Raw genomic sequence first — 20,091 nt, 5'->3', positions numbered from 1 at the left:
CTCCTTTCTATGCCTTTTGCACAGAAAAAGGAGGGGCTCCCAGAGCAGCTTACAGAAAGCAATAGAGAGGGAGCCCCATGCCCTCAAGTCTACATTCTAAAATGCCCTGGGGTGTGTGGACAGGGTAGGCAGGACGGAAGAGGAAAAAATGGCTTCTGCACAGTTCTTGGAGAGCTGATCTGGTGGCAGTTGGAATACTCTCAGGAGGAGGCTTGTTGAGTTGCGTTCCTCCGTCCATGGCAGTTCTCACATTTTTGCAAAAAGCAACACTCACCTTCCTCCTCCACCCAGGATCAGATTCGAGAGCAGATGACAATGTCCAGGCTAGGAGAACAGGGCTGCTCCTGCCCAGTGGCAAAGCTAAGCTGCATGCTCTGCTACCGGAGGTGGAGAGCAGGTGGGGCCGTGGCATGCATTCTGGGGGTGTGACGCGCTGCCTCTGAGGGCGTGGCACAAGGGGGGGTGCACACCTGTTGGGGGGCGCTGCAATGGCACCCTACTGGAATAGTGGTGCCATGGGCGGTCTGCTCCCTCTGCACTCCCGTTCCTCCGCCAGTGCTCCTGCCGCAGTTATTTCCCCAAGCAGCTGAATTGGTGGCTAATCACAGATTGTGGTATTTGTGAGTACCATGATTGTACCTTAATGATGCTGCCCTGTTGGATGCACCTCAAGATTCATGTGGGTTTGAATTTCTCTGAGTGGTGTAATAGTAACTGGCGCTAGAAACATGTATATGATTTGTTTTCCATTTTTACAGTGACTCTATACAGCTGTTCCTATGGTCGGAATGACTGCAGCTTGTGTCTCGCAGCTAATCCTGCGTATCGGTGTGTCTGGTGTGACGACAGCTGTGTTTACACTGGCCGGTGTGCTGCTCCCACTACCACCTGCCCTCCTCCAGTCATTACTATGGTAATTTCTGCATCATTCATAACATCGCATGAAGTCCACTCAAGTCAGCTTGCAAAGCATATATGGAATTCTGAGGAGCTGTTGCAAACTTGTGAAGTCCCGTAGTAAAGAGACTCGTGTCTGTTTCTTTAAGATCCAGATGGTGAATAATCACTGTCCTCGCGGGGCATTAGAACTGGCTTTTTGACAAAACAAACCAAAAGGAAAAGGCTTCATACCTATATCCTAGGAGTGTCTTCCAGTAGTGCTGTAATGGCAGGCTGCTCCTAGGTTACATGGGAAGAGTTCATAGCATGGTTTCTTGCCTTGCCTGTATTGTCTCAGATCCCAGGAAGGGGTATTATTGGCACAAGAGAGTCTCTGTGTCACCAGAGGAGCTAAGGAAGGAGGCATGCCATTATATTTCCTGTACCACTAAGGGGCTGAACTTTACGAGATGTGTGAACATACTGCTGGTCTGTCTTTGCTCTCCATACTTCCTCATAGCATCTGATTTAACCCAATAAGCTGGTTCAGACATAACAATCTCTGTTTAACAAAGCCAAGAATGCATCTGAACAGCCCAGTGTGTGAGATGATAGAATCATCACTGTACATTGCTAGCAGCTAGTGACGATAAGGTAGAAAGCCAGACTAATACAATTACATTATTCAGGCATTGTGTTAAAACAGTTACGGTTAGACAGGAGAGTCTTCAGCTTCACCCCTTACATACCTTGTTCTGCCCAGATTGCTTTTTACATTTTCTGGCTTTTCAAAGAGCTTTAGTTCAACAAGTCTAGGGTTGCCATTTTTTTGAAGAGAAAAAAGAGGACACATTCACCGACATCTGCTTTTAACTATGGATCTCTATGGCAACTCTCTTATCATAAGAAAGAGGACGTGCCCTGGGAAAAGAGGACATGTGGCAATCCTTCGGCCTTCAGCTTATCTAACTAGTTCCACAGTTCTAAATTTGTAGCAGAACATTAAAAAGGAACATTTGTAAGCAGAGTGGTACCTCAAAAGGTATCTCTGCCTGTTAGGAACCTGCTTCAGAGTTAGTTCACTCAACTAAATAAATGTTTCAGTGTTTTTTTCTATTAAAAGGAGACACCATTGGGTTCTTTAAGCAACCACAACACAGTTATAAACTGGATGAAATGCTAGGTGTTACTCTAGGCAGGAATGCTATATATAATAGTTATAACCCGGTGTTGTAATAAAGTATAGTAGAATTCCATTTTCCGTCAGGTATTTGAAATGATGCAGCTTGTTATTGATTTTATAATATTGGGAAGAGCGTTAGACTTGACATTTTACAGTAAAAAATTGTTGGCTCTCGGGTCTTTTTTTTTCCAAAAAGGCAATTGGGATTTCTGAGGAGTAGGCAGCCGCATAACAGAAGAGGCCACAGAAAGTCCACAGAAAGCTCTACAGTGTTGCTGGATCTCAGACTGCCAGAATTTTTATCATTTCCCGCCTTCTTTCACAGACTTTTTGCATCTGGAGCCCAATGGAATGGAAAATTCAGGTTCTCAGGGACAGAGGCAGTAAGGCAGGCCTCAGCGTCCTCTGAAGTTCATCCTCAGTGCAGGGAGGGATGCCAGTTAGAAAAGGGAGATCAGAAGCTCTGTGCAAATCTGTTTGGCCTATCTTTGGCCTGGGGATTGCCACTACCGTATTTTTCGCCCCATAGGGTGCACCAGCCCATAGGGTGCACCTAGTTTTTTTTGGGGGGGGGGATAAAGGAAAAAAAATTATTTCCCCCCCAGGCGCGGAGCTGGGTCGGGGGAAGCCCGAGCTTCCCCCGACCCCAGCCCCCAGAACAGGCTGCTATCCGCAAGCCTAGGGAGCCCGGCGGTAAGTCGCGCCGGGCTCCCAAGGGTTGCGGAGAGCTGCCCGAAGCCCAGGGTGCACTCCTCTGCGCTCCCCAGGTTTCGGGATGCAGGCTGCTGTCCGCAAGCCTTGGGAGCCCAGCAGGAACTCCCACAGGCTCCCAAGGCTTGTGGATAGCTTCCTGAAGCCTGGAGAGTGAGAGGGGTCAGTGCGCACCGACCCTTCTCGTTCTCCAGGCTTCAGCGAAAGCCTGCATTCGCTCCATAGGACGCACACACATTTCCCCTTCATTTTTGGTGAGGAAAAAGTGCGTCCTATGGGGCGAAAAATACGGTATTTCTTTATCACAGTTGGCCATTCCTGATCTGCATCCCTAGGCACTCTGCACTGCTCTCCTTTTACCACAGTCCCTTAACAGGTATAATTCTGTTGCAATACATCCTCATAGTAAAATCTTATATTTAAAAAACCGTGCATTGTTCTCCTTAAAGGGGAAAAACAAATATCAATGGGAGTCTTCAATATACCCCTAGGACATGAAACTCTTGTAAAGCAGATGTTTTTCCCCCTGCCTAAACACAAAGGCTTGCAGCGCCCTACCTTACAGTTCTTAGAAAAACCAATTTGATGTTTCAGTTGAGTACTTTGTAGGATATAAAATATCTTTGCTCTCAGGAAGTACCTAAATGCTCCAAGGTGTCCACATTGACAACAGTACAAAAACTATTGTTCTATTTTTTTGTTTGTTTGTTTTTTTTATAAATATTTTATTCGATTTTGCATAAAAGACGACAAAGCAAAACAAAAACAACAAACAATACACCAAAAACATACAGAATTACACAAACATAACATACTACAAACAACAGAAATAAAAACAATCTTATTTTCATATTGATCTTGCATTAACTTGCTTCTCTGACTTCCCCGAGTCTCCCTTCCCTGTATTCCAATTCATACAATTAAACAACAAATCCCTTCCCTCTGTCATAATTAACCTCCTTTCTGATTTGAATGTCTTAATATAGCTTATTCAATGCTTAGAACTTAAGATGTTGGGTCTTCTGATCCTTAAAGTTTTACTCCAATAACCTTATACATTCAATCTGGTGTTATTTTAACATTCATTAATCTTGTAGTGTTTCTGTAAATAGTCTTTAAATTTCTTCCAATCTTCCTCCACCGTCTCTTCTCCCTGGTCTCTGATTCTGCCAGTCATTTCTGCGGATTCCATGTAGTCCATGACTTTCATCTGCCATTCCTCCAGCGTGGGTCAAAAACTATTGTTCTAGAGTCAAAAGAGGTGGTTCTGAAAACTTGCCAGGGTGATAAATGCCCCTTTTGGTGCAGAGGAATGTGTTGAGTTCTCACTGTACGCTTTTAACACAGATATAAAGTTATGTGGAGAACAAAGACAAACCATCTGTGCATGGATATATGCCTGTGGGTCTTGGGAGGGTGTTAGAGCAACAAAAGTGTTCTGAAAAAAATAATTGAACTGTAGCTATTATACAGTGGCAGACTAAACTTGAATTACTTCTAAGGCTAGTCAGGTTTTGTTAGCTGACAAAGGGCAAGAACTCCTTATTCCAAAAACTGCACAAATAGGGTTAAAATGTCAAGATTTTAGATCCTAACCACCCTTGCCACTTGGGGTAGGGTTCAACTGATATATAATCTCAGAGTTTGCATGCCCATCCACTACAACCAGAATAAAAATTGAAATTTTCCAGATTTCTGGCCAAAACTCAAATTTAAACCCCAGACCACTTGTATTCCTCAGTCTGTGAACTTACTGTTTAAGCTGCTGGTCGGTTATTAAAATGATGTTGTGACTTTTTAAGTATGTTTTCTTTATGCTCAGATTGAACCACGTAATGGACCACTGAGCGGTGGAATTTTGTTGACCATAATGGGATCTAATTTGGGCATAAATGCTGAAGATGTCAAAAGTATAACAGTGGCAGGCACTGAATGTATATTTAGAGAACAATTCTACTCTGTTTCTACCAAGTAAGTAATTGTCTGATGTCCTGAATGCCAGTTTGTTTGTTTTTTATCTATTTGCTGCAGGTTCATAGAAATGTGAAATAAAACAACTGTCCTGACAAAAATGGCAGTTGTTTGCTTTAAATATATAACTTCTTGAGCATTTCTGTATGGTAATGAGTTGCAACTATTTAATGTGTTTAGCTGTAATTCTAGAGACAACTGCAATGTTTATGCTTATTCTGTTGTACTTTATACATGTAATTATGTAAGAGACTTGTAATAACAGCCACCTTTATATTTATGATCTAACAGCTCTAACTCGTTTGTTGCTTATCCAGACTCAATTATGTACTAATTTATTTGAACTGGAGGCATTTGTAAGTTATCTCATGCAGCTTACATTTCCAATGGTGTCACTGCAGGAAAGTCTCATATATTAAACATTTACAACCTTGCACACATTTTTTTTTTAAAAAAAAAACACCCCACCCACCCCTTTTTGTAATCCTGTACACAAATATTATGAACAGGTAGTTTTGTTATGCTCATTTTTAAAACACATCTCTAAAATGAACATTGGAAATGTTTTAATTCGGTTTGGCAAATGTTAGGCATTCAGGTATCCTGTTAGTGTGCATTCATGATGATTTGTGCTCATGATGGTATTGGGGCAGTTATATGCTTTCAATTCTGTTTGCACCTGCAAAACATTTTGTGTTGGTGAGACTGTCTTTGGTTCCCATCAGTACTTGTCCCATAGCTTCCTACTAAAACCCTGTAACACAATGCAAACATTCAGGGGGTGGGGTGTTCTATCCTGCCATTGTTGTGCTGTAGCGTATGAGTGTCCCCCAGATGGCAATAATGCAGTAGTATTGAGGAAGTATTGCAGAACTAGTAAAATAAAGAGATGTGCGAATGGTTCCATATAAATCCATCACTGATGTGACATGTTGCAGAATACATCTGCCCCCCCCCCAAAAAAAAAACCCCATCCGGTGGGGGTGGGAATGCACCTCCGATGGGGAAATCAAGGTGTGAGTCTGGGTTTTTCTATTTCTTTGAGAAATAAACCTGTAAATTCATCTTGTGAAAAGGAATGGCGTGCCATTTTTTAATGGTTTCTACATAATGAAGGCTTGAGTGTGATCTTCTCCCATAGATTTAAAATCATTTGTGTGACTGATTCTAGTTTATTCCACCTTGTATTACTTTTGAGGCTTCTGTAATGGTGTCTTATTTAATTGTTAGATTTTATTTTATTTAAGAATGGACTGCAGGAAATATATATCAATTTAGATCTTTTATGTACAAGCTTGCCTTGTTTCCAACTAGGATTGTATGTGAGGTTGGAAGCGTGCCAGAAGCAAAAGAAGGTGAAATTGAAGTTGATGTAAATGGACAACAAGGCAGATCAACAAACGAAGTGCAGTTTACATATCAGGTGAGTCTGTCCTTGTCAATAGCTTACCTTATTTAACACATAGTATCTTGTTTTCCATTTTTCACTGGGTCAAACGTAAGTGTATAAACAGTGCATTGGTTTTTATTCCTTCATTTGGAACCTTGGAGGTTCTGCTGAAACAGAATGCTTAAGTCTACTAAATATAATAGAGAGACGGCCTGTTATAAATAAGGTGGATACAGCACCTGTACTACAGAAGACAGAAAAGAGATGGCTGGGCAGCCTTGTGCTCATCCAAACATGCTTCCACCCCTTAAAGGTCTAATGCTAATCCAGTCACAAAGGGACTCTTAGGACATTTGACTTTATGCTCAAGGGACACAGCTTCAAGCCATCGTCTGCCTGCTACTTCACCCAATTCTTCCAAGGCAAAGAAGTCCCACCTTGGGGAAGGAGGATGTGTTAGTAGCTTGTATAGATAGCCAGGGAAGACTGGAGGGTCCTGGGGGGCTGCCCAGGTAAGAGCAAATGATGCACAGAGCATCATTTACAGCCAGGGCTTTGGAGTTTGTAATCCACAAATTGCACAATAGAAGAAGGTGCTCTGTGCATCACTTTCCACTGGATAGGCAGCCTGCTAGAGTCTTCATTGGAAGCCATGCACTGGCTGAAACTGCCCTCCTAACCCAAAGTGAGGTTTGGGTTTTGCCTTGAGAGAGGAGTAGCATCCAGTGGACAACTAAAGGTGCAGAGAGACGCAAGGGACAAGATTAGGGGAGGGTGGGTTGTCCCTGCCTCAGTTCAGCTTACAGCAATCCAAGCAGGGGTGGCTGGCATAGTTGAACACCCCTGCTTGAATCCTCAGCCAACCTTCAGAAAAACATATTTGGCTTTGAAATGGGCCATACTTCAAGAAACAGCTCTGCTGAACCAGTAATCTTAATGGGGAGAATGGATGCATAGTCACTGAACGGTACCTAATGATAGTAGAAATCCTAAAACATTTTCAGTTGGGTTGCTTAATTCCATAAATAGAGTCTCTGGCACAGACAGCATGATGTAAGTCATGTGAGAGATACAGTTAGCCACCTTCACAGGACCTTATAGTGCTTGTAAGGCGTAGGTAAGTATACATGGATAGATACAATGTACAGGGTTATTTTTAAATTCAGCTGTCACTTTTGGTATTTAAAACAAAACTAGTGAAATGTGTCATATGGAAAGTCAAGGTTAGGTTATTCTCTTGAGGATTCATTTTTCTGCCTGGGCTATTTCAGCTTTCACGCTGAATAACCACATAGAGGAAGTGGATGTGGTCAAGTCACAAGAAGGAAGGAGTTGGATATTTGTAGAATGCGAGGCCAGAATTGGAAAACAAGGGGCATGCATGCCAAATCTGTATTGCCGGTCCATGGCAGGAGTGGGCAGCTTGCAGCATGTGAGACTTCCACCGTGTAATTCTAGCTCTTGCTATTAATAATAATAGCAGCATTGCATTTCTAATTTTCATTACTGTGGAGTTACATGTGACTCTTTCTTCTTCCAGGATCTCCATTCTTTTAGCATTCCAAAATGACAGCTGTTAAAGATTTTTGGCTTGAAAAGCATAACTTGCATTTTAGCTTAAAAAAATCCCTTACAGTTACTGGGAAGATGCAATGTAAGAGGAAAAGAAAGAACTGAACTGTTAATTTAATGAGGTCACCAAGCTATGGGTAGTTTCTTTTCCTCCCTCTGACTTTTCACACCAATTCTCGGCTAATTATATTTTCTTTCCCCCTCCTCTCACCCAGCTAGAAGAGGAATAGATAATTTTATTCTTAAAAGGAGATGGACATTCTTTGACCGCCTCCACTTTTACCTTGGAGGTGCGTCTGTAAATGGACACCAGGATAACAATTCGTGTCTGAAATCTGTAGGGTCATCATGCCATAACTTACATTTCCTTTGGTCCATAGAATTAGGATATGAAGCATGACACAACTAACTACATTTTACTGAAAACTTTGCTGTTTTTTTACTGGGCAGAAAGAAGAGATAATATTTCCCCCCCTCTCTGCCCTAACTTCCCCATTGGTTTTACACACCCAGTATACAAGAACATCAAGTATCATCAATCAGTCTCTGTAGCACTGAGTGGCCTGGTTTGCGTGTCACGTTAAACCATAGTTAAAATAAACTGTACGAACAGGTAGTGTGCTACTGCCTGCTTCTGAAATCACAGGCCACTCACTGTTCACTTGCAAACAAGCTTAGCGTTACCGCTGAACCTAAGGTCATGCTTTGATTCTTACCAAACAAACCGTAAACAGTGACCAAGGTTTATTCTTGGCTTACCACTTAAGGTTTGTTTGGGGGAAGCAAACTCCTGAAATTTGTCTGCAACACTAACCCAGACCATAGCTTATTTCACAGCAGGAGCAGGGAAAGAGCAAAGCGCCTGCAATTTCAGCATCAGTCACCAGCACATTAAACTATTTTAACTAGTTAAAAGTGTTGCTAATACTGCCATCCTCTCACTTGGTTTGCCTTTCTTATTACATGAAGAGACAGACCACTTCACACTAGGGATTAAGATTCCTATGAGCGCTAGGTGCTCAAATCTCCAGAAGCATGACATGATCCTTTACAGCTTTGTCGCAGCAGCTGAAGTTTAAACCAGGCAATCTAGTGTGTATTATGTTGTCTTAACTTCCTTTGTTTCTGAGATCACCTGTGGGCATTGTTTGTGGGCAGTTTATCAGAAGACGAGCTTCTAAACTCTTCCTTTGCTGCTTTGTGGGAGGAAGAAGGGATAGTGTGCAATCCTGAGGTTCACAGCAGATCTGTCCAGCATGTTCATCTCTGAATGCAACCTTTCTATCAGATGTTGCAGCTGATCATGCATAATCACACGTCCTGTAGTTTTGAGTAGCCACCGCAAGTAATAAGATTATGTGTAAAAAGGTAAAGGACCCCTGAGAGTTAAGTCCAGTTGCGAACGACTCTTGGGTTGCGATGCTCATCTCGCTTTACTAGCCGAGGGAGCCGATGTTTGTCCGCAGACAGTTTTTCTGGGTCACGTGGCCAGCATGACTAAGCCGCTTCTGCCAAACCAGAATTATGTGTAGCAGCTTTTAATGCCAAATTATGGACAGTATTTTTTTCTGAACTACATATTCAGCGTTGGCCCAACTGAACAAATCACTGAGAACAGCTCAAGTTGACCCAAGCAAGAAACATTGCTGTTCCGTTTTTAAGAATAGATTTGCACCATCTGGTTAGCTATAACTATATGAAACTGTTTGATGCTGGTAATCCAGCTCGATGTAACTAGTTCATTGTGAGATCAGCACTATCTAACCAAACAGCAAGAAATTTAAAACCTCAAATGCAGCCCCAACGTGCAGTTTCATTCCAAAAAGCGCCGTTCATTAAATTTATAGCACTTGCTTTATTGGCCTGCTTTATTGGCCCATTAAGGAAAACATTAGGTGTGCTGAGGCAGCTTTGCTGAGCACTAGATGATTATATTAAAAGGACAAGGATGTGTGTGCTTCTTTTTATGTTGCAAAAGGGCTCTTTCATGCGCATAATTTTTGTAACCAGTTTTTTGTGTATGTGCATGGTTAGGGTCACAAGAAGTTAGTTGCCTTATATGGAATCAGAACATTGGTCCATTGATTGGTTTTCCAGGATTTCATAGAATCATAGAGTTGGAAGAGACCACAAGGGCCATCGAGTCCAACCCCCTGCCAAGCAGGAAACACCATCAGAGCACTCCTGACACATGGTTGTCAAGCCTCTGCTTAAAGACCTCCAAAGAAGGAGACTCCACCACACTCCTTGGCAGCAAATTCCACTGTCGAACAGCTCTTACTGTCAGGAAGTTCTTCCTAATGTTTAGGTGGAATCTTCTTTCTTGTAGTTTGGATCCATTGCTCCGTGTCCGCTTCTCTGGAGCAGCAGAAAACAACAATTTCAGAAAGGGAAATCCTATATAATTAGTTTCTGTATTTCTTTCCAAGTGACTACAACTATTCTACCTAACTCAGCAGGTGTGGGTACACACCCTGGCTCTAATGCGCACACAACATGTGTGCATGGGGTATGGACTTCCAGTTCTGTAGTAAGGGCAGCTCATGACTCATTTGTGTCCATGCACCTGCTCTCACTGCTGAATTCATAGAATCGTAGATTATTTTAGAGTTTGAAAAGACCCCGAGGGTCATCTAGTCCAACTCCCTGCAATGCAGGAATCCTGTCCACAGATATATCTGGAAGGCAGGGCTCAACCCACCAACCATCTGATTAACAGCTGTTTTGAGGAAGCTGGTATATACATGTAACCCTGTATTCCACAGGTCTCCCTCTGGACTTTGCATTAGATCTATGTTTCCCACTCTCAGTTATGAGTGTTTTTGTTCATTTCATTGTTGGACTGGTGCAAGAGAAGCTCACGTGGCATGCGCCTCACTTCATTCTTCAAGGGTTGCTGCCTCCTTTCTGTGGAGCTGTAAGGAAAAACGAGACAGCAACAACATGCGATAGTTTTTGAAAACATGGCTTTTGAAGACACACACAGACAATGCAGGCTTCTAGTGTGGGAGTAAATACCATCTGACATACAATTAAAAATTGAAAAGAGCTCCTTAGGCTTTATATAAGAGTGCTGTACTCTTGAATATCAAAGCGAAATGTTAATCATTGCGACTTGCACTGCAGCGCATTGAGTTCCATTCTAGGGCAATCCAGCTGAACATTAAATGTATTCTGCAGAGAGTGCTGCTTCCCTGGGCTTCTGAAAAATTAGTGCTTTTATGAGTGCTTTTCAATGTGTGTTCCAGTTGTTGTTGTTGTTGTTATCATTATTATTCTTACTATTTATTAAATTTGCATACCACCCGTCATCTGAAGACCTCAGGGCAGTTCACAACATAAAAATACAAAACGAGAACATAAAACAAAAATAAAACAATGCCCCCCCCTCCTGCAAGCACATTTTTTTAAAAAAACCATAGGATGTTAATCAGCCAAAGATTATAGAGAAATCATTTCTGCCTGGTGCCTAAAGATATATTATGAAGGTGCCCTTCCCTGTTTTTTCTTGCTTGGGTCAACTTGTAATCTATATGACCCTTAAAGTTTATGGGATCGGAATTGACGCGTGTGGGGGATTTCCGAAAGGTGGTGCTTTGTCCTGGATCTTTCAGGTTTTCCTAAAAAGCTCAACAATTATGGGGGTGTCCTGGTTTTTACTTCTTGAAATATGGCAACCTTGGTGTTGCTCCCATCCCTTCCTTCCCAGACCTCAAAACTGCTTACTTGAGGAGTTATCCGATGTTATCCTCACCACACCCCTGTGATGAGGTAGCTTGACTGAGAGCAAGTAGGACTGATCTAAGGTCTCTTGGTGGACATCATGATGAAGTCAGGGTTTGAATCTGGTTTCCCTTGTGCAATTCAGTTCTTTACCCCCAAGATGTCTTGCTGGTTGTAAGCTATTGGTAAGGGCTTACAGAGACATTTGTAAACACCTCTCCCTTGCATTTGCATTAAGGATGCCATTTGCGGTTCCCTGGTATTGCATTCCAGTTTCCCTCAAGTTTTTATGATGTAAAGCTTGTGTCTCCTGCAAGAGCATCTAAAACATCTCCTAAAAGTTGCACATTTCTACATACATAGACTATCTTTACCCCTAAACCAATATTGTAGGATGCCTGGTGTTGACATTTTTGTAAAAGTGAGCAAGGATTTTAATCTTGTGCAGCTGTCTGCCACTTCTTAAATTAGGTGCTCTGAATTCTGAAGGCTGCATACATAATTCCATTTCCAAATGAAAAGACTTTGACAGTTCTTAAACACTGAGACATTAAGGCTGCCCTGGAGCTTACTTCTAAGTAAACATACACAGGATTGTGGTGTGCATGATATTCCAGCTATTAAATAAAAGTTTTGATAAATTTGGTGAATAAAAGGCATGAAGGAACTGACAACAGACGATAGGGTTGTGGGCAAGGCTGAAGTTAGTTCCAATTAGTCAAAACATATTGCAAATTTGGGAGAGGGCTATACAGTGGTACCTCGCAAGACGAATGCCTCGCAAGACGAAAAACTCGCAAGATGAAAGAGTTTCTTTGTTTTTTGAGTTGCTTCGCAAGACGAATTTCCCTATGGGCTTGCTTCACAAGACAAAAACGTCTTGCGCCTTTTTCTTAAAACCGTGAATGCATTCCTATGGGAAACCGTCAATGCATTTCCTATGGGAAACCGTGCTTCGCAAGACAAAAAATTCACAAGACAAAAAAACTCGCAGAACGAATTAATTTCGTCTTGCGAGGCACCACTGTATAAAACAACAACAGAAGAGGAATAAGTTTTGAATTAATTGTTTGAAGTTGATTAAACTGGTTCGTGAAAGTGTAAAGCAGATAAAGCGAGATAACATTATGCCTAATTGCATCATGTTTTCAGATGAGCTATAGAACCAGTTAATACTCTGCTAAGATACATTGCAAAATATGGGAGATGTTAATTTTACAAAAGGCTTTTGCACTTCTAAAAAACCATTGATGTGATTTGGCCCTTGCAATGTGATTTGGCCAGGGCCATCCTAAGCATATCTGGTGCCATGGTGCAAAGCTCCCTCTGCCGCCCCCGCCCCCCGTTTCCCAGAGTTGTTGACCTTTTTTTAGGGAGGACAGCACTGCTGGCGGGGCTGGAGGAGGTGGGCAGCTGGAGGGCAGTTCCTCCGGCGGGGAAGAGGCGGAGGCTGAACGTGGTGCCTCCTGGCTCAGCTGTACAGTTCATGCCGCGGTGGCCACAGCAGATGGAGGCTCCGGGCGCGGTGCTGCTTCAGCATGGGTGGCATGGCAGAGGCGGGCGAGGGTGGCGAGCTGATGCCAGGAGGCGTCGTGTCCAGCCTCCACCTCTTCCCTGGCGCCCTCCAGAACTTGACGCCCTGTGCCACTAGCCTCTATGGGTAAGACGCACCTGGATTTGGCCTTTGTGATTTGGCCCTGTGCAATCAGGCACAGGGTACATTTAGGTTACAATTTTAAAGCCTTGATAGTAGGTGAGCTTGCAGCAAATTTTGGGTGGTCCCAGAACCATTGAATGGTACATTTTCACAGCATTGCTAAGCCACTTGCTATGTCAAGTCTCCTACACAGCATGTCACCGAGTTGAATGCAGGCTGCCACCTATTTAATGTGGCCTGCCACTTCCAACTTCCCACATTTGCAGCACCAGGCAGGAAGTTTATCAAGCTTGTGGTGGGCTATATTTGACTCAAGACTATCACAAGTTTTGCAGACCTATTTTAAGTGATACTTTCCAAATTAGCCAACTTCCCACAGAGAATAGGAGGGGACAGTTGCCTTCTGTGCAAATATCAAAACCGGTTGCTTTCACGTTGCCTCACAACGCTGCAGGCCTTGCTCTGTTGCTCCTGTCATTGATAACAGTTATATTCCAGGAAAGTGTGAGGAAGAAGCACTGAAACCATGACTGAAAACAGTAAGCCCAAAATGAAATCCTCAAAAAATGAACAGGCAGCTAATCCATTATGTTGTAGCTTAGGCCTTGAAATCAATAGCAGCTTAGAGTAGTGTAAGCTTTAAATAGAAGTCGGTTCATAATCTCTTTCATTTCTTCTTCCCTGGTCCATTTTTTCCCCTCATGGTAGTATTTCCAAAACTATAAAAATGCCTTTGTGAGAGTAAAAAGTGAATTTAACTAGTTTTTGACTTCTTCATGACAGGATCCTGAACCTACAGGAATAAGTCCGCAAATTGGTACCAAAGCTGGAGGGACATTCCTAACTATCAGTGGCACAAACCTGGACACTGGCTCTATTCAAGATGTTCAAGTTTATCTCGATAATGTACCCTGTCAAGTGTAAGTATAAGGACTTATAAAGCTGCCTTTCCTCTCTTAGGTGTGGCCATGCCATCTATATTGTGGATTTCTAACCTGTCAGTAGAACTTTCAGCCATCTTAACGTCCTCTGAATTACCCTAGCCCCACCTAAATTGTTTCCCCCATGGACTGTTTTCCACAGATCCTGATGATGCAATGGAAACGTAACATTTTCTCTCTCTTTATCTAAATCTACCATATTTTTCGCTCTATAAGACGCACCAGACCACAAGACGCACCTAGTTTTTGGGGGAGGAAAACAAGAAAAAAAATATTCTGAATCTCAGAAGCCAGAACAGCAAGAGGGATCGCTGTGCAGTGAAAGCAGCAATCCCTCTTGCTGTTCTGGCTTCTGTGATAGCTGTGCAGCCTGCATTTCCTCCATAAGACACACACACATTTCCCCTTCCTTTTTAGGAGGGGAAAAGTGAGTCTTATAGAGCAAAAAATATGGTAATTAGTGTGAGTTCACACTGATTTTGTCCACAGTATATGACTTTAGAATCAAGCAGCGACTTAGATGAACAGCTCTCGGAAGATCAATCCTCAGAGGGGTCATTCTCACATTATCCTCCTTTCCCACGAATATATTTTAGTAGGGGCACACTCAGCTAAGGTTCATAGCTCATACTTGATTCGCCTTGTGGGCATTATTCCACAAAACATTACTAATGATTCTTTCAGTGACCTCACCCCAGTGATCATATCCTGGACAAAGTACATATTAAGAAACCCCAGCACCGCAGGAATATTCAGCTGCCCCATACAAGAATCGAACCTGCAACCTTGGTGTTATCAGCACCACGCTCTAACCAACTGAGCTAAAAGCTGCCACAGTGCTGTGATTTCAGTCTTAGCTGAGAGATATTCATGGAATCAGCCTTTATTGGATTATTATTCATCACCAAACTTTGAAGAAGACCTGAGCAGCATACATTAGATTGTTCCTTTTTATGTAGTGTGGATTGTGACCCTTCTTGAGAAGGGGTCATACAGTGCGGCATGGTCTGAACCATCGATGACTAGTACACTTTTAGCACAGTAAACTGTGAAGCGCAATTGTTGTGATAGGTTCTAATGCAGTAGTATTGTTGCATTGCCATTAGAGTGCCAAACAGCATTTCAGGAAGCATGCTAACAGATACGGACAAGTCAGCACCTAACACTGAAAACATGTACCAGATGGCAGTGCTCTGAGCAGCAGAGCTAGGAAAGTGCTTTAAATTTGTGAAGATCACCTTAAATGTTACAGTCAAAAGACAAGGGAAATGGGTAATTTGTACAGAAGCTGCATATAGTGTTGTCTCCAAGTGTCGTGTTCATTCTGTTACTCTGATGACTTAAATAGGGCTTTACTATTGCACTTTCCTTGTGTTTGTTTCGGCTGTGGAGGGCAGGGTTGTCTACGAGTGACATGAAATTATTGGAGAGAAATGAAGCTAATTGAGGCATAAAGAAGTATATAGAAGAGTGAAAGCAGGACTTCCTTTGCTTTTTGCACTTACTTGGTAAAATACGTCAACACTCAGAAAGGGCCACCAGATCCTCTTGGCTAGAGATCTCACTTAAAAATAGGCAAGCTTCCATAGCATTTTGTTTTAGAACCTTAAAGTGAAGGTGGTCCTCAAACATCTGAATGGGACATCAGGGAAAGATGAAAGTCATACAAAGCATTAGGTCAAAACAATCCAAAACTAACTTCCACGAATTTGTCCTTATCTGGGCAGGGACACTCCAATATTGTCGAATGTCTGTGTGCTGGCAGCAGAACCTGCAGCCCACATGTTAAGGGACTTTGGAAGAAGACTGGCTTGAAGGACCACTCTGGCAGCCAAACAGCAACAGCCCGGGGATAGAGTTGGCGTAGTCTCATGATGGGTTGGGCTGTTAACTCATATGCACCAGGCCCCTTAAGGAGATTCCCCCATGGGTTCATTTGGGGAGAGACCAACCCTGACTGTGGTCTCTTACCAATGTCCCAGCCACTTGTGACATTGAAAATGAAACAAAAGTACTACCCTGAGCAAAGGTATCTGAAGAGCTATCTATTGGGGGGGCATGGCTGAGCTATAAGCCCAGAGTCAATTAATCATGCTCACATCACTCCTTTGCTCCCCTGACGTCCCCCTTCTCCCCCTTCCCAGATACCCAGCACAAAGGGATACAGTGGTACCTTGGGTTACAGATGCTTCAGGTTACAGACGCTTCAGGTTACAGACTCCGCTAACCCAGTAATAGTACCTAGGGTTAAGAAATTTGCTTCGGGATGAGAACAGAAATCGTGCTCCGGCGGCGCGGCAGCAGCAGGAGGCCCCATTAGCTAAAATGGTGCTTCAGGTTAAGAACAGTTTCAGGTTAAGAACGGACCTCCAGAACGAATTAAGTACTTAACCCGAGGTACCACTGTATTTGCATTGGATGTTAGTGAACTTGGTTTCTCATATGTTCATGCTTATACACATTCACTGTTTCTCTAATGTAGCCATAATAATAATAATAATAATAATAATAATAGATAATTTATTATTTATACCCCGCCCATCTGGCTGAGTTTCCCCAGCCACTTTGGGCGGCTCCCAATCGAGTGTTAAAAACAATACAACATTAAATATTAAAAACTTCCCTAAACAGGGCTGCCTTCAGATGTCTTTTAAAAATAGGATAGCTGCTTATTTCCTTGACATCTGATGGGAGGGCATTCCACAGGGTGGGCGCCACCACTGAGAAGGCCCTCTGCCTGGTTCCCTGTAACTTGGCTTCTCACAGGGACGGAACCGCCAGAAGGCCCTTGGCGCTGGACCTCAGTGTCCGGGCTGAACGATGGGGGTGGAGACGCTCCTTCAGGTATACAGGACCGAGGCCGTTTAGGGCTTTAAAGGTCAGCACATTATATCAAATATAACCCCATTTTAATATTCTAAATGTTAGACTAAATAATGCTGGTATTCTCTGTGTCACTTGAGGAAATGAAGATGTCACTTTCCTGTGGGCTGGGGTTCGGGAGGTTGTAGAAGTCAGTCTTGATGTGATTTTCTCTCTCCTTTTTTCTTAATTTAGTATCACATTTGGGCAAGAAATAGTTTGCGTTACTGGACCAAATAGCAAGGAGGGGCCTGTTCCTGTAACAGTACGGCATGGAAGCAATGAAAGAAGGATAGAAAACGAACCGTTTACCTACAGTGAAAACCCTACAGTTAGCAAGATCACACCTGAAGTCAGCATTTGCAGGTAATGAAATATTTCTTTTGTAGAAAAAAAGTGTTCAGCTTTAATGAGCTGAAATTATAAGGTTTCCCCCCTCTTCGCTTTCAATGTAATTATTAGATAACAAGTATCCTGGGTCTAAGCAATCACAATAAATGTAGCATAATTGTATATTTCTTCTAAAACAGAAGTCATCACCTTCAAGAAAGGCAGAGCTCTCTTCTGTTTAATATATTAATATATCAAATTAATAAGATGTTCATGACTTCTTCCTACTCCACTTGAAACAGATTAAGGGTTACAGTCAACTTAACCCTACTCTAGGAAAGACCCATTAATGAACGCATTTAAAATGTCTTTGAACTTCACCAAGTCTACTCTGAGTAGACATTAGGAGAACAATGGGATACATGGTTTTATTTGTGCTTTTATATTTTAGCGGAGGCCGAAATATTACTGTCGTTGGAGCTGGTTTTGATATTATCCAGCATTTCTCTGTGAAAGTTATATTTAAGCCTTTTGTCGAGAGATCATCAAGGAAGAGGAGGAAGAGGCAGACAGAGGAGGTACAAAAGGTAACCATCGTCTCTTCTTTGTACAGAAATACAGTGTGGGCAGTGTTTTATTCATTTATTAAATTTCTATAGCACCCTGCATCCAAAGATCACAGGCTCATTCTCATGTTGCTACCCTCCAGGGCTCTCATGGAAGAGACACAGGGTCCCAGTCGGTTCATACTGAAACTGTACCTAATCCAAAAAGCCTTGAAATTTCTCTTTGTTAGTTTTAGTGGATTCAGTAGTTGGTCAAGAACTTTTGGATTTAATTAATAGGTTTTGAGTGGCATAATTGGAAGAGGGTGAGTCCGTGGGGCACAAATTGCCATGTCCAAGCCCTGCAGGGCTCACACCAATCAGGGAGGAAGCTAAGGAAAATGTTTATGTGGTACTCTTGCAGATTTCCCCTCCATTTCCCTCCTATTACCGTATTTTTTGCTCTATAAGACTCACTTTTTCCCTCCTAAAAAGTAAGGGGAAATGTGTTTTGGAGCAAAAGCAGGCTGCGCAGCTATCACAGAAGCCAGAAGAGCAAGAGGGATTGCTGCTTTCGCTGCGCAGCGATCCCTCTTGCTGTTCTGGCTTCTGAGATTCAGAATATTTTTTTTCTTGTTTTTCTCCTCCAAAAACTTGTGGTCTGGTGCGTCTTATAGAGCAAAAAATACGGTAATTCCTATAAGAAGGAATTTTGCTCTGCCCGTTCCAAGGCAGGGATAGTTTTCTTGCCCAGCTAGAAATATGTTCAAGGAACCACGTGGGTTTTAGATCTTTGTGCTGTTGCTGCTTTTTTCTGTTTTAGTCACATTATTAATTGTAATTTTAATGTTTTGAATAGTTTTTCCCCTGTATGAGCCCCTATATAACATGATCTGATATGCAGTAAACCAGGGGTCAGCAAACTTTTTCAGCTGGGGGCCGGTCCACTGTCCCTCAGACCATGTGGGGGGCTGGGCTATATTGGGGGGGGGGGCGAACGTATTCCTATGCCCCACAAATAACCCAGAGATGCATTTTAAATAAAAGCACACATTCTGCTCATGTAAAAACACTAGGCAGGCCCCACAAATAACCCAGAGATGCATTTTAAATAAAAGGACACATTCTACTTATGTTAAAACACACTGATTCCCGGACTGTCTGCAGGCCAGATTTAGAAGGTGATTGGGACAGATCTGGGCCCCGGGCCTTAGTTTGCCTACACATGCAGTAAACTCACACATTAGTATGCAAAGGTTAATTTGGAAGAAGCACTGACACTGCATAAAACTACAAGTGAAATTCACAGTTTATGGTGTAAAAATGATTAGCAAAATTAATTGTGTCAAAGCGTCCAGTTAAACTTAGTATTCAGAAATGCACTGTTTATACACTGGGATACACCTATGATCATCCATCCTAAAACAATGCATATGAAGTAGCGCATGCTTTTTACCAATTCGATAGACACAGAGATGAATTACCAGTGCTGCAGTAGCAAAAATACCAACTTTCGAAAAAGGACTAAAGTGTATGAGATTGCAAGAGAGAGTTGACAGCTTGCACATTGAATTTGCTTGTATATGTGTGAGACAAGGAGGGAGGGAAGGATAAAGAAAACTTGTAAAAATTTACCTACCAGTGATCACCAATACTTGTTTGTTTGTTTGTTTTTGTTTGTTTGTTTGTTTAGTTTGAAGGAAAAACCATCTCAAAGATCAATGACACCACTCTAGTCTTTTTATCACCACCCGTGCTGGAGGACCCAGAAAATTACAGAATTACTGTGGTTCTCCAAATGGATGGTCACCAGGTGGGGAAAGACTTTCAATATGTTGCTGATCCAACCTTTGAAAACTTCACTGATGGTGTCAAGAAACAAGTCAATAAACTGATTCACGCAAAGGTAAGTGTGTCAGGAAAATGACCTCTTTCAGTGTGCTTTGCCATTTCATATTTGCATTTGGCGCTTTCTTTCCTAATTGCGTTAACCCGATGCAAACGGTTGACTGGAATAATTCCAAACACTGTTTTCAAAGAGTAGTATTGTCTGAATGTGGGGAGCATAAATTCCTTTTTTTATGCTACTTAGGGGTGGGGGAGTCCTGTCTTTGCCTGCTGACATATGCCTCTAAAGGTTTCTTGTCAGTGGGGTTTCCTCTTGCTGAAATCAAGAATTGAGTCCTTATCAGCAAATTCTCCTGACATTCTTTGACCTTATTTATACCCCCTGTTGCCACCAGGGGATGATATTGGATATTGTAAATCTAGGCCGGCACTCTCGTTGCCCTGCAGGAACAGCTTCCATGAACAAGACTTACAGGTTT

At 42.4% G+C, this 20,091-nt stretch overlaps 1 protein-coding gene across 4 annotated transcripts in view; it reads left to right on the top strand.

Annotated features, from left to right (window-relative positions):
* The window catches only part of PLXNB2 (plexin B2), a 337,649-nt gene that overhangs the window by 276,658 nt on the left and 40,900 nt on the right, over positions 1-20,091 (top strand). For all 4 annotated transcript variants that reach the window (XM_083399241.1, XM_083399243.1, XM_083399242.1 and 1 more), the window contains 7 exons: positions 759-913; positions 4,596-4,744; positions 6,059-6,167; positions 13,870-14,006; positions 17,085-17,255; positions 17,671-17,806; positions 19,458-19,670. In XM_083399241.1, coding sequence (XP_083255367.1) covers positions 759-913; positions 4,596-4,744; positions 6,059-6,167; positions 13,870-14,006; positions 17,085-17,255; positions 17,671-17,806; positions 19,458-19,670 — 1,070 coding nt within the window. The remainder of the gene's footprint in view (positions 1-758; positions 914-4,595; positions 4,745-6,058; positions 6,168-13,869; positions 14,007-17,084; positions 17,256-17,670; positions 17,807-19,457; positions 19,671-20,091) is intronic.

This window comes from Podarcis tiliguerta, assembly GCF_965153285.1.
Source record: "Podarcis tiliguerta genome assembly, chromosome: 10".
NCBI classification, from domain to species: Eukaryota; Metazoa; Chordata; class Lepidosauria; order Squamata; family Lacertidae; genus Podarcis; species Podarcis tiliguerta.
Note: the sequence above shows the minus strand (reverse complement) of the source record. Positions and strands in the feature narration are given on the sequence as shown.